Raw genomic sequence first — 14,051 nt, forward strand, 5'->3', positions numbered from 1 at the left:
GATATAGCCATGTGTGTCTGTCCGTCTGTCCGTCCGTCCGTCCGTCCGTATGAACAAAAGGATCTCAGAGACTATAAGAGATAGAGATACCAAACTTTCACTCACAGACTTCTATATACCCCACGCAGATCAAGTTTGTTTCAAATTGAAGCTACGCCCCCCTCCGCCCCCGCAAATAGCGAAAAACCTTTTGCTCGTCTGTTTGAACAAAGGGATCTCAGAGACTATAAGAGATAGCGAAACCAAATTTGACAGACAGATTTCTATATACCTTACGCAGATCAAGTTTGTTTCAAATTTAAGCCACGCCCCCACAGTTTTTATGATAATACGTTTTTTGTGAAAATAAACGTTATCTATTAGTATTATCTATTATCCCACTGAATTGCATCAAGATCGGACAAGTAGAACGGCAGTTATGGCGATTTAATGTTTTCAAAGTAATTTCTTTAAACAAAAGGATCTCAGAGTCTAAAAGAGATAGAATAACCAAATTTGGCTCGCAGATTTCTCTACACACCACGCAGGTCAAGTTTGTCTTACATTTTTATCACGCCCCCCTCCGCCCTCGCAAATCGCGAAACCACCACACCCACAGTATTTAGGATAATACGTTTTTTGTGGGTATTAGAGTTGCAAGTTGCTATTATCTAGTATCCTATAAAATCGCAGCAAGATCGGATAAGTAGAGCAGCAGTATTAACATGCCGAAGCTCTTAAAGCAAAATTAGCTCCTTAGAGTATGCAATAGTTTTAATATTATTAGACTTAACAAAAATGCATCAAATAATTCTTAACTGGTTCTGACGACGCAAATATGACATTCGGCTTGAATCGCTACTCGACTCAACCCAAATGGTACCGATGAATCTTCAATGATGATGGAACTGGCATCTATCAAATCGTATTGAGAATACTACTTGCATTTATGCAAGTGTAGTATGTTGTTGAGCGTGTCAAGTCACCGGTTACCATATAGAGAGGTCGCTAACCAAGGGGATTGACATTTAGCAAAATTATAAACCTGAAGAAGTTGCTAATTTAAAATTTTTTGAATCGACAACTAAGTAACAACAGCAACACAATATGCCAAGCAAACTTTTCTGTCATTCTTGTGCCTAAGAATTCTCAACTGGATTCAGGCAATATAAAATAACAAAAATTAATAATAGCAAAATCCTTTTTTCTTAAAAAAAAAATTCTTAAAAAAATACTTTTATACATATTTAAGTTAAGTAACGGGTATCCTATAGTCGGGATCTCGACTATAACCTTTCCCACTCGTCTTATATATATAAAAGAAGGTACTGTGCTGGGCTTATGTTTTAATAGGAAGACAGAGTCAACATAAAGGTTTCCAAATATATTTTGTAATGTATTACATCAGCGTTTAATGAAATGAAAGTAACAAGACTTGCTGAAATTCCGGCTACTTTCCACTTGATAAGAAAAGCTTGTTGAAGCACAAAGAGTATCTGCCTGTTTATTCGAACTTAATGACTTGCATTGCCAAAGAGTTAATATTTGTTATCTACATCAACAAATTTGGTTTGCCCGCCTTTGGCAATGACTTTGCCATTTTCCTTAATACGCAACACACACTCGATGTAGGCCATTTTGCGTCCAGCATGTACGGTATTGGCGTCCACCTCGACGACATCTCCAGGCCTGGCTGCAGCCAAATAGCTTACATTCAAGCTAGAGCTGACACCCGGATGTGAACCTTTGGACATAAGGGCATAGGTTGTTATGTTATCTAAAATTGTGGCCGTTAAACCGCCATGTAATGAGCCCATGCGATTTAAATGTTCAGCTTGCACCGTGAATTCACCCACGCAGCGTCCTTCACCACCACTCGTTATTTTTACCTGAAAAATTCAAATACCGCGCGTTATCGATAGGTCTGCTTGCATAATACATCGATATACATTGAGTCAGCTGATTTGCGCATCGTTTTTTGTTTTCTATCTGCTTATATTTCGGGCGTGATTTAAAAGAACTTACCATTTGCGTAACGCGATCAAAGCTGGATCCTTTGGATATATATTCGGCAATCTGCTTAACCATTTCCACACCCCGCTTAGCAGTCATTGTGTTGTTTTCCTTGTTGGCTCTAAATCTATTTCACCACCAGAAGAACAGCACCGTGCCCGTCGAAATGAGAAAAGCTACTGAAGCAAGCGCTGGCGATGAAAAAGGTGAGCGTAATAATTGAGCTTGTGCCATATAAAAGAGAACATATTATGTATGGAGAGGTGTTATGAAATCTATTGAGACAACAAAGTCTAGCCGCTGACATGTGTAATTCGCGTATTTGTTTTGCTCGCTCTGTACGCGTCTGCGTCTGCCGGCAAACGCGTATGTTATGAAAACGTGTAAGAACGCTATATTCGATAGTGCACGACTTCGAGATACCCTGCGGCCAGGCCTTTCAAGTATTTAAACTACAAAAAGCAAGGGGCTACTTATTTATTTAATTAAATATGAATAAATTGATCTTTGACCTGTCCCACTTTAAATTTCCTCTAATTTAACAAGTTATATTTATGCCATACACAGCTGACATAGTGCTGAAATTTCAACAACTGGCCAAGGATAAAGTCAAGCAGGATAACCCCCATGATTTTATATGCTCTACAATGGATGGCAACTGCATTGCTCTGGTTGGCTCCAAAGTGGAGCTGCTAACTCTGGAGTTGACCAATAAATCGACTCATCATTTGCCATTTCCCTATATTCAGGCCAACTTGAAGAGTATGACCAAGAACCGTCCATTGGATAAACTGGCTAAACAAGCGAATCTTCAGGAAATCTACGACAACTGCAATGCTCTGGAGATGCAACAATTAGTTCTGCAGCCGGTTTACATAGCCATCAATACACCGGAGGTGCCCGATCCCAACCTCTTGGCCGCCAGCTGGTCACCACATCTACTGCCCGGAGGACAGATGCTGCTGGCTCTTTTGAATAGCTACGGAGCATTGGAATTGGTCACCAAAAGTCCAGGTGGTTCATTCTGGCGGCACTATGAGAAAGGACTGGATATAGCCACCACTCTTGGGGAGCAACTGCAGCCCCCTTACGAAGTTTCAGCTGCAGAGATTGATACATTTAGACATTATCAATCATTTGTAGATCGCAGCTGGATAACATCCTTTGCTTGGCGTCCACTTAAGACTGACAGTGGCAATTACGTGATTGTCCTGGGCACTGCAGCCGGCAGCCTTTGGATATTGACACTGTGCCCGGAAGCACGAACTGTGCTGTCACATTGCGAGTTGCATACGTTGTTGGGTCGCATCTGCTTTATGCATCCCTTTGAGGATCTGCTGCTGGTGGGGGATAACAATGGACTTGTTCATTTGTACAGGTTTAACGAAGCGGAGGATGAAGGACTCTCACTGGTGAAACCGCTTTGGCTGCGACCAGATCACATGGGTCTGCAGCAGGCAGTGATTTCACACTGTCCTGAACGTGATTGCTACTACATTGTTTGCTGCAAGGCGGCGCATCTCTTAATCTGGTGCATGCCACGTAAAGAAACTGGCAACTGGCTGGAGACGCGTTTTCTTGTGGGCGGCATGAAGATCACAGGTGAGTGAGAGTATCTACCAGGGACCGAAAATAATAAGTATTTTCGAAAATTTTTCTTTTTTATATGAAAATTTTTTGAAATAACAAGGATTTTTTACTTATAAATAAGAAAAAAGTTATATAATCTTAAAATTTTTAAAAATATATTTAAAAAAAGTCATCTTTAAAAAACAAGTTATCTTTTTTTTTGTTCAATAATTCAAAGTAAAGGAATTACTTTAAAAGAAATATAACCACCATCATGATTGTTTCAAAGAAATCTTCGCATTCCCGTCATAATTTTATAGCTAATGACTTTTAAAAATTTGTATGTTCGATAAGTAACAACTACTTTTAAATTCTCGACGGGTAAGACTTTCTCTCAAGTCCTTATAAAAGGAATCCACAAGTTTTTAAATTACTTTAATTTAATTTCTGTATATTTCTTTATTACTCAGCACTTTGCGATTTGGGAAACTGCAGCTATGGAGTGGGCACGGCAAGAGGTCAACTTTATCGCATTGAGCTAATCCATAAGAGTGCTCAACTGAGTTTCAGCAAGCGACTGATTGAAATGGAGAACACTGATAACTATCAGCCTGCAGGTGTATTCTGCAGTCAGCATAAGAATATATTGACTGTAATATACACTCGGAACAATGAATATCTGCTTAACTCAACGTATCAACGTGTACATCTTCCGATCTGCCTGGGCAAGCTGGAAATGGGGGATTCCCTAGGTCAACTCGTTGAAGGCCTGTCGCCCAACGAAGCCATTCATTGCTATATGGACATCTTGGTCGAAGTGCGCATGGAGATTTTTAACCATTTCGAGTTGGAAAAATATGTGAATTACTTGCCCTTGGACATGTTTGCCTTTGATGAATTGGCGTCACAATCGCTTCTGCATCAGTTGCAGGTCAAGTACCACATTATCGATGCCCTAATCCAGGTGCAGCAGTATCAAAGTCCAGAGCGATTCGAGACTGAAAGGCAGCTACTATTGGCTATGTTGGCCACAACACACATACGTCTACGCTTACAGCATTTAGCCAACTTGGATGAACTGACGACATTTCAACGCAAGGCGGCGCAATGTCAGCTAGAAGAAAATGCTCGTATTAAACAAAGAATGGACCAACAACTGCAGAAGGAGAAGCCACTGAATGTGACCATTAAACGTTTTCTAAATCAAATGGAGATTCATTTTGAGGCGCTTCAAACGAAATTTGGCGTATTCAAGTCGCCGGAAGTTGATGCCAAGCAGCAGGCAAAGCGATGCTGCATTTCCTACGTAGAGGTATTTATAGACTCTAAAATATCAGTAAATTCCAGACTCATTCCCTGTCTTTCCATTACTGCAGCTGGTGCCTGATCTGTCGCAACATTATTGCACACTCTGCGATCGTCAAGTGCTGATAGATCAGCAGTTGCTATTGGAGCTGTACGAACCAGGAAGTCGACTGTTGTGTCCCTTCTGTCATGGAGCCTACAAATTGGAAATTATCGATACATAAACATGAACAGTGCTATCCAAAATTCCGTTGCCGAATCAATTCCGCAGTGTCCTTTAATAAAACCTAAAATTATATTTTTTAAATGCTTTTTTTACACGATTGAAACTTTGCGGAATTGATTATGCTGCGGAATTTGGGAAATGCCTGTTTAATTTTTATTAAACTGATTTTTTGAGTGCATGTATGTGTGTGTGTAAGTGCAATGATTAAATACTTTAAAAACAAAATTTTAGTACAATGAAACATAAATAATGGGACTGGTCTCTAGCAATAAGATATCCTGTTCGAGCTGCCGCAAATCGCTTTCCAGTTTTCCCTTGCGTTGACGCTTGTTCTCGCTGTCGATGAGCAAGGACATGGACTGATAGCTTTTGGTCATCTCATTGAGATGGGCCCGTAGACCGACAAGTATATCGTTACGCTCGGCTTGGTCCATGACTCGCATGCCTGGCATATCTGGGGCACCACCTTCTCGACTCTGCTGCGATTGTTGCAGCTTTTGGGCAGATGCGGCTGCTCCTTTGACGCCACCACATAGTTCCATTAGGCGTGCCTGCTCCTTGCAGCAAACGGCATGGGCTGCGGACAGCATTTTCTTAGTCTTTTGTATGTAGATGGGCACCTGGCCAAAGTCTTTGCGGCACACGTACTGCGGCACCAGCCCGGAATTGAGCAAATTCTGACGCGTGCCTTCCGGCGTGTCCACGATGCGTGGAGGCGGTGGACAGCGAACTGTGCTGCGGGCACATTTAATATTACGCCGCACAAAATTGGGCACCATATCGGATTTCTTCTCCTTCTTGCCAAATTCCGGCAGCGGCGGCATATTCGATCCCTTGGGACACACATGAAGATTCTCGCGACGCCACTTGACGCCCTGATTCTTGCGCAGAAAGGCGCATGGTGGATCCAGGGGCACATTGGCACATCCCATGGTGCGATGTTGGGACTTCTTGGCATCCGTAAGCAGACGAACCCCGTCCTTAAGCATCACCATCGAATGCTTCTTGTACTCCAGGCTAAGACGATCACGCAACTCCTTAGTACAACGAGCTGCCCTCTCTGCGCTCTCTTTCAGGCCATCGGCCAGGATTAAGGCCTCCTCATTTGCGCGATTTCCTTTATTAGTCCGACCATATTGTGTCATTTGCGAATCCTGTGGCTTTTCCGGCTCGCGCTCCACGTCAAAGATATTCTCATTGTGATGTGTAATGTAAACAAGCGACATTGTTTTAGTTTTTCTTTCAATGAAGCCACCGTTAGCTCGGTCTTTTTAAAATATGAGGCTGTAAATTGTATCTCGAAATCTCAGCTGCACTTCAAATATTTTTATAATGAATTCTAGTCCGTTGTTTACCCGATAGAAATATTTTTGTTTAGAACATTCTGTTTTCGTTGCCAAGTTTCCAATTCAAACATTGTTGCTATAATAGACAACGTAGCTGTTGCTCTAGTAACCTTCCCCGGAGCTCTATAAATACTAACACATTTTGGAAACTTACCACCGAAAGGGTTGAAAATCTCATTTTAATACCTAAATTCATTAATATATATTTTTGTTAAGACCATATACAGAACAAACATAGATATTATTTCATGATAACAAATAGTATCCTCAGTCCGGACAACATTTGATATGTATTTTAAAAGCTTATCATCACCGTTGGTTCTTCCATCCTCATTTTTCTAATGTCATACAATTTTTGTTTATACTTTTATGTTAAAAAATGTTTATTAAAGCACAATATCAAGCCACAGCTTGTGTCGCACACGAGTTATACTTATTTAATAATAATTGTAAAGAATTCGTTACCATAAAAAAATTCGTGGTGTAAATATATAAATAGTAGATGTGTGTGTGTGTGTACATATAAAATAGCACTTAAAACGTTATTCGCATTTTGATTTCGAGAATTTACTACACTTATTAGCTGTGTGTCGAGTGGAAATTATTGGAAGCACAATGACAAAAGACAAGGACATCATCTTAACATGACGCACAGCAGCATTTAAAAAGCACACCAAGAAGGGGCTGAGTTTACAAATACAATATGCTTAATATAAATAACTTAACGTCTAAGTAAATATGTATATATGGATATGAATGTGGGTGTTTCTGTATGTTATACGTTTATACGTTTCAATATGAATACGAATGTCAAAGCCACGTATAATTTGCACTTTGCTTAGACAGTATTTATAGGCACTACAAAAGATCCGGATGACGCTATGAACTGCGCTTTATAATATTGCACATTAATCATGTGAGTCATGTGGAAATCGAAAGATGAAGCGTAGCTCATTTGTTGCCGCTCTCACTGCTCTCCTTGTTGCGCTCCTCGCGTATGCGCTTAAACGCCTCCGTCTTGACAAAGTCCACAGAGTTGTAGACAACGCTGCTTTTAACTGGCGCACGCACAGCGGATGCATCCACAGCACCGAGACGCACACCACCCACAGTAGCAGCGCCTTGGGTATATAGATTGCCAACACTCATGCTCTGACGATTAAGTAGAGGCGGCTTGTTAGTCACATCTAGATCAAAGTATTGCAGCTTATGCTCCGGCTGCTGTACTGCTGCCTGCTGCAATTGTTTCATTGCCGCTGCCGCAGCTGCTGCTGCCACCGCCGATGATGAAGTCATGGCTGCTGCTGCCGAAGCAGTGCGTTGATGCTGCACTGATTGACTACCGGGACTGTTGGGATGCGGGCGATGCGGCTGGCGTGGCAGAGTGCGTGTTTCATGGAAATAGCCAACAGCAGCTGGCGAATGTACATCTGTTTCATGTGGCAGCACCATTGTAAGTGGTGCCCCCGAAGAGCGACGCGTTGCCGCCGACATTGTGGCCGAAGAGCCCAGCTGCAAGCGAAACAAGCAATTAATGAGTATAAGATTATAATGAGCTGCAGTTGTAATTACTTTGTAGACATTTGGTTTGCATTTACGATCCACACTTGGCGGTCCAGTTGACTGCAGCTTTGTGGCGCACAATTTGCTACTTAATTGCTCCATGGCGCACACTGGTGGTTTAGCCGGAAACTCCTCTGGTGGCTTATCCTCCATGGTAGTTTTGTGGGTCATCTCTGGCGGCGGATTGGCCACCTTGGGCTTTAGCTTTCGATTAACAGGCGGGCAATCAGTTTGCTCAATAAAATCATAACGAAATACATTGCCCTCCATCCTCGTAGGCGCTGCATTTGTATAACAATGTGGGCGTGGCAACGTGCGTGCACTTGTGGGCGAATTGGTAGCTGTCGCTGGATGTGGTGCCGCCGAGCTGGGATTAACTATTGGTGCAGCACTTGCATCAGCCATGAGATTCGGCGTGGAGGCAGCAATGGGATTGGAGTTGTGCGGACTGGTGACCGGCCGCTCGCCCAGCAACTGTCCCACATTGCAATAGGGCAACTGATGCGAACGTGGAATGTCATAGCTCTCTTCGATCAACGAGGAATTGGCATGCCGTCGAGCAACAATCGCTGGAGATGTGTTCTCCGTATCCGACAGCTGCGGCAAATCGCGTGATAATCTACAATAAATAACAATTATTTAGTTTTTAATTCCAGCTCAAATAAACATGTAATTTACTTTTCATTTTCCTTAAAGTCCAGTATGAGATTATTTTTGTTCTTCAGCACCTTGGCCAACTTCTCCAGCGTATGATGTTCTCCGGCGCCATCAGCAGCTGTGTTTGTTATCGCGCCAATTAGCTTGGAGTGCTTATCAGCTGCTGAAGGCGCCAAAGCAGCTCCATCCTCTGGCATTTTGGAAAAGCGCTGTGAATAAGTCAGCACAAATGATTCGTTCTCAATGGAGCTATCCGAGGGGCGCGTGCTGCGATCTAAAAAGATAAATAGTATATCAGTATTGAGATTTATTATATTTACAGTAGAGTTAGTTGATAAGCTACAAGTTAACAAGCTGCTATAATCGCCGTTGTTCGTTTCTTTCGATTAAATATTTAATACAAAATATTTGTAACTTTTTAAGATAATAAGTTATTATTATTTTTCCAATGTTTCGGAAACAAGAATAAATAAAATGATAGGTATTAAAATATATAATACAATTAATGTTATTATTTTTTTTTTTTGAACCGAATGTTTATCTTAAAAAACGAGATACGACAATGAATTGAATTTTTTGTATTTTAATAAATTGAAACATAAAACTATAGAGCAAATTTCCTTGGTTGCGCGATTTTAACCAAAGTATTTTTTTATATAAACATACCAACATTCTCGCGCAATGGTAATGGATGCGCCCACTCGTCATCATCGGTGAAGACGCTCTCAGAGTCCGAATCGGAGCGTTGACTGCGCTGCTTGCTGCTGGCATTGGCCAATTGTTGCTGCAATCGTAAGAATCAATTAGCCAAGTTACAATTTAGTAAGGCATAAGATCATTTACCAAACTGCAGTTGGTTATTTTGGGTGAGTAGGATTGATCGTTGGTCAGGTTGAGACCAATATTGTTATGACTGCGCGGTGTATCATAGAATTTGGGATCCAAATTGTTTAATGCACCCGCGGCAGCTGCATGTCCGTCCGGCAGGAGTTTGGGACTGCCCGTAAAGCATTCGCTGATGGGTATATATGGTCCAGAGGCGGTGCTCAATGCTGGCGATGCCTGGACACTGCTGTGTTGTTGTGCCATTGCCTCAAGCAAGGTTTGTTGCGTTAACACCAAATGCTCTGGCAACTTCCTAACCACACCGTTCGAATTAACAGCGAGTCGGGCTGCGGCAGCTTGAGCCTGAGCTTGCTGCTGTTGCTGCTGCTGTTCCATGGCTGCTGCCTGTGCCTGAGCCTGGATCAATGCGCTCTGATTCAAATAGAGGGCCGTGGCGGGCGACGGGGGCGGTTGTTGCTGTGCCGCCGACAGCAACTGTTGCTGATCAAAGTGAGCATCGCAGAGCAACGTCTCGCGATTGTTGTAATCCGTATTGACATACACCGAGTCCGAGTTGTTGTTCGAGCACTGCGGCTGTTGATCGATGACCGCCGAACGTTGGCGCAGCAGAGAGTTGGCCATTGTGCCCGCCGAGGAGTGCAGCGATGTGGTTGTTGTATTTTGCGTGGAATTGCTCAAGGCGCCACTGGAGCTGGTATGCTGCTGTGCACTGCGATTCTCATCTGTGCGAAAGGTGTGCAAAATTGAGAAAGTGAAAGTCGCGTTTGACCAGTTTTCTAGTTATTTGCAATTACCTGCAGTTGCTGCTGCTGCTGCTGCCGCCGCCGCTGCTGCTGTGGATGCTGCTGTGGCGCCCAGTGGCAGCTCATTGGACTGCTTGGTGTCATGCAGATGACACACCTGACAGATGCAGTTCACCCAGTCGCGCATGCTCGCCTCTGTCTCAGCAGCCAGGTAATATGTACGCTTTGGCGTCTTGATATCAAACATATACTGAAACTTTTGCTTGCGATTCTCCAAACGCAGTCCGCAATCCACTTGCTCGCATTGATCCAGATCTATGACACCCTTCAGCTTACGGCAGTATTGATCCGTATAATATTCAAGGCAAAACTGCTCCGGTATCTCGCCCTGCTTCAGCGTAAACCAACGACGACGCCAGCGCTGCAAATGCACAGATATAAACAGAAAGTTACACTCTGTTAACGATAAGAAACAGACAAGCAGACTGACTGACAGACGGACAGTCAGTGAGACAGCAAGCAAACATATGTTGGATTTGAGGCGCTGTCCACGACTGTCAGACCGACTGTGGCGATTATCAACAGCGGTGAGTAAGCGACGTCGCGTCGCAGCCAGCGTCGCTGCCAGCGCAGTTGCTGCTGATGTTGCTGCTTTTCCGCGAATCGCATTTACATTGACATTTTCTTGGGTAATTATAATCAGCAGTTCACACCCACTGGACGGACATTGCCAAACAACGTAGCCCAATCAAAGTGTATTGACACCACGACTTTATCCAAGCAATTTTGTTATCTCCTAACTAATTAGTTAATGTTTTCAGCCGACACCGAAACATTTATTTTTGAATTTTATCAACATATTAAAATATCAGTTTTGATATTAATTTATAAAGTAATAATTATATTTAATTTTGTTGTATACCAATCGTTCAATAATTCTTATTTTTAGTTTCTTTAAATATGTTTTCTTTACCGCTCTAAATTTATAGAATTACTAAGTAATTTTCCATTTTTAAACATGATATTTATTATTTTATTATTTTTGAAATTTTTCTCTCATTCATTGGCTTGATTTTTATTAACTCTTATTTACAATGCCTGCTTTTATAGACTTAATTGTTAATAATTGTGATTGTACGTTTGTTAAAAGTTGCAATGCAACAATAAAATGGGAAGTGTGTTGGGTCACGATCTTCTGATAACCCAAGCTACGTTTTGTTGCAAGAAAATATCAACAACAAAAACGAAGAAAGCAGAAAAAAATAAAAGAAAACTAATGCATAATAAAAGACTCAAAGGTCAAAGGCTAAAGAAAATTGACATGGTAAGCATTAAACAAATTATGATATTTCCTGAAAAATAAGTCTTAAACACTAGAAAATTTATTATTTTTAAAATGCTGGAAAAATACGTTGTTTACACAGTGCATTTTTGGCGAATCGTGGATTAGTTATAGACGCAATGAATATACATTATAGCGTATAAATTGAAAAGCAAGGCAAATACTTGGAATAGTGTGTTTGATGAAAAGCTGGAAGAATGCCAATTCAGAGAGAAAACAAATGTTGTTTTTGTTTTAGCATGGAACACACTTCCTACATTCAACAGGTCTTTCAGGCACTTTGTCGATCTGCCAAATGACTAAAGAATTACGTGTAATATATATGTTCAGATTTGCAGCTGAAACATGGGAATAATTTCTGAATCATTAAAACTGACACATGAATCTATTTGTTGAGTCAAATAAAATTGCAGAATGCTTATCTGTGTTTTTATATTAGTTAATCAAAGGGTATGCGCATTTCTTCTTTCAGCTCAATTTTCTTGATTGTTTTTGCCAGACAAATTTGCATTGTTGTCTGCACAGTTTCACGCTTAATTCAATTATAAACAATAAACATAATGCCACACGCACACACACATGGAGAAATTGGCACCCTGTGGCGAAACAACAACAATAATAACAACAACAAAATATAAGCTAACTGCTCAGCTAATTTTCTTAAAGCGTGTGGAATACCTAATAGTTAGTTATGGATATTTATATATATAGCAAGTATAGCCCCTATATAAATAAGGCTTGCCTTAACTATCAGGGAACATAAAAGAGAACAAAAACAAAAGCGACAACAACAACAATAACAACAAAGAACGACAAGTGCGTCATTCAGCGTGATGTGTGGCTTATCGTATAAACGCTGTATGTATTTATGATATACAGTTAGTCAAGTAATTGTTGTCACAACAACAAAAATTATGATGTGTATTTGGATGCTACACTTATAAAAATCATACCATAAAATCAGCCTAAAACAGTCGACTAACATAACAAAAATTAATTTTTTCATTTAAAAAGTTAGTTTTGTGTTTGGTCAAAACAATTACTTGACCAACTGTAGCCTGTACGTGCCTTGTTGATCGCTTGTAGCCGACTTTCTACTTGGAAGTAAATTTGATTAAACGACGCTGCTGCCAGTTGTTGTAATTTAATACGCAACGGTGCTGCCGCTGCTGCTGCCAGCGGCGCTTAACGGTTAGCGCAGGGTAAACATTTAATTAAGCGTAAACTTTTGCAGGCAGCGTCACAAAATGTTCCCACGCCAAATCGTCAAACATAAACACGGCAAAAGTACACACGCATACACACATATACTCATATCATAAATAGACTCATTCACAATTTACAAAAAAACAGAACAACAACGCAACTTGCGGTTTTTCGCTTGTTTGCATTTCAATCACTTCTCTAGCTTTGCCCACAAAGCCAAAACTATGCAGCAACAACAACTCAAATCATCAGCCATGCAACCCATGCACACAGTCAGTCAGTCAGTCAGCCGCTTATTAATGAATTAAAAATGATTATCAGACACAAAACAACAACAACAAACAAACAAATGATCGCACACAAGCACTAATACACACACACACACGCACGCATACCATCACACAGCACACACAGAGATGATGTACACTGAACATAATTGTATTAAAAATGCCACTGCTTGGTACGTTTCTTTGTATGACTCAGTGTAGAAACAAGCGGAAAAAACAGTTAAACATTTTTGTTCCATGCTTTTGCTGCTGTTCTTAGCTATTTTTCCCGTATGCTTTGCTTGCAGATTGCACATTTGACTGACCATTTGGTATTTGTGTTTGTGGTCTAACAAGAAAAGAAAATTGCTTTGTTGCAAGCAATGAATAAATAACTTACTGCACGCCAAATACGCTTTGTGGGCGGTGATTTTATAAGCCATCCCTCGTGGAATGTGCTATCCATTATTTAGTTGTCTTTATTATTATTATATTCAAGTTATTTTATTATTATTATTTTTCCGTCCTTTTTTTCCCTGTCCGCGTCCGCGCACAACTTGAGCAAACTGTCAACTCTTGTTCTGGCAACTTGGGGCTGCCACCCTACAGAATTTTCCAATCTGGCAACTTGTTCTAATTTAATAAAATAAAAAATTTAGTTGCAACTTTAAAAATTTGACTAAATTGAAATTTTTCTTATTTTTGAAGCTAGAATTTTAAAAATTTGTGCAGAATTTTTGTTGGAATTTTCTTGATTTTATGATATTTTTTTTAGAATTTAATTTTTAACTTCTCCTACCTTTGGTTGACGAGTTTCAAACCTTCATTAAAATTTATACATATTTTTTTCGAATTTCGAATTTAAAATTTTTATCAAAATGTTAATTAATTTCAAAGTTATTGCATTTTAAAATTTGCATCAGCTAATTTTAAAATTTTATCCGGATGCAAATATATCGATGTCTTTTAGTGTAATGGTCGAAAACAGGG

At 40.6% G+C, this 14,051-nt stretch overlaps 4 protein-coding genes across 4 annotated transcripts; 1 reads left to right on the forward strand and 3 right to left on the reverse strand.

Moving 5' to 3' along the window:
- Nucleotides 1-1,457: 1,457 nt before the first annotated feature.
- Nucleotides 1,458-2,149, reverse strand: LOC117788087 (acyl-coenzyme A thioesterase 13-like). The gene is made up of 2 exons (XM_034626751.1): nucleotides 2,005-2,149; nucleotides 1,458-1,868 (listed from the first exon to the last, which is right to left on the reverse strand). The coding sequence occupies exons 1-2, from the start codon at nucleotides 2,089-2,091 to the stop codon at nucleotides 1,518-1,520; spliced, it is 438 nt and encodes a 145-aa protein (XP_034482642.1). The 5' UTR covers nucleotides 2,092-2,149; the 3' UTR covers nucleotides 1,458-1,517.
- On the forward strand, nucleotides 2,081-5,111 carry LOC117788084. The gene is made up of 4 exons (XM_034626749.1): nucleotides 2,081-2,198; nucleotides 2,560-3,594; nucleotides 4,032-4,873; nucleotides 4,938-5,111. Exons 1-4 carry the CDS (start codon nucleotides 2,159-2,161, stop codon nucleotides 5,088-5,090), a joined length of 2,070 nt encoding a protein of 689 aa, XP_034482640.1. The 5' UTR covers nucleotides 2,081-2,158; the 3' UTR covers nucleotides 5,091-5,111.
- On the reverse strand, nucleotides 5,080-6,549 carry LOC117788086 (enkurin). The gene has a single exon (XM_034626750.1). It carries the CDS (start codon nucleotides 6,316-6,318, stop codon nucleotides 5,320-5,322), a length of 999 nt encoding a protein of 332 aa, XP_034482641.1. The 5' UTR covers nucleotides 6,319-6,549; the 3' UTR covers nucleotides 5,080-5,319.
- A 251-nt stretch (nucleotides 6,550-6,800) lies between these two features.
- LOC117788194 (protein daughter of sevenless) lies at nucleotides 6,801-13,620 on the reverse strand. Its single transcript, XM_034626871.1, has 7 exons — nucleotides 13,462-13,620; nucleotides 10,299-10,668; nucleotides 9,502-10,226; nucleotides 9,325-9,442; nucleotides 8,680-8,932; nucleotides 8,011-8,620; nucleotides 6,801-7,950 (listed from the first exon to the last, which is right to left on the reverse strand). Exons 1-7 carry the CDS (start codon nucleotides 13,525-13,527, stop codon nucleotides 7,390-7,392), a joined length of 2,703 nt encoding a protein of 900 aa, XP_034482762.1. The 5' UTR covers nucleotides 13,528-13,620; the 3' UTR covers nucleotides 6,801-7,389.
- Between the last annotated feature and the right edge of the window lie 431 nt (nucleotides 13,621-14,051).

The sequence above is a fragment of the Drosophila innubila genome (genome assembly GCF_004354385.1).
Source record: "Drosophila innubila isolate TH190305 chromosome 3L unlocalized genomic scaffold, UK_Dinn_1.0 0_D_3L, whole genome shotgun sequence".
In the NCBI taxonomy this organism is placed as follows: domain Eukaryota; kingdom Metazoa; phylum Arthropoda; class Insecta; order Diptera; family Drosophilidae; genus Drosophila; species Drosophila innubila.

Bases quoted from the DNA above. Each gene is read 5' to 3' on its own strand.
- LOC117788087 (XM_034626751.1), bottom strand. From the start codon at position 2,091: ATGACTGCTAAGCGGGGTGTGGAAATGGTTAAGCAGATTGCCGAATAT. The intron at 1,869-2,004 runs GTAAGTTCTTTT...TGAATTTTTCAG, and splicing joins TTGATCGCGTTACGCAAATG to GTAAAAATAACGAGTGGTGG.
- LOC117788084 (XM_034626749.1), top strand. From the start codon at position 2,159: ATGAGAAAAGCTACTGAAGCAAGCGCTGGCGATGAAAAAG. The intron at 2,199-2,559 runs GTGAGCGTAATA...TGCCATACACAG, and splicing joins AAGCGCTGGCGATGAAAAAG to CTGACATAGTGCTGAAATTT. The intron at 3,595-4,031 runs GTGAGTGAGAGT...TTTATTACTCAG, and splicing joins GGGCGGCATGAAGATCACAG to CACTTTGCGATTTGGGAAAC.
- LOC117788086 (XM_034626750.1), bottom strand. From the start codon at position 6,318: ATGTCGCTTGTTTACATTACACATCACAATGAGAATATCTTTGACGTG.
- LOC117788194 (XM_034626871.1), bottom strand. From the start codon at position 13,527: ATGGATAGCACATTCCACGAGGGATGGCTTATAAAATCACCGCCCACA. The intron at 10,669-13,461 runs GTAAGTTATTTA...GTGCATTTGCAG, and splicing joins CAAAGCGTATTTGGCGTGCA to CGCTGGCGTCGTCGTTGGTT. The intron at 8,621-8,679 runs GTAAATTACATG...TATTTATTGTAG, and splicing joins GACTTTAAGGAAAATGAAAA to ATTATCACGCGATTTGCCGC.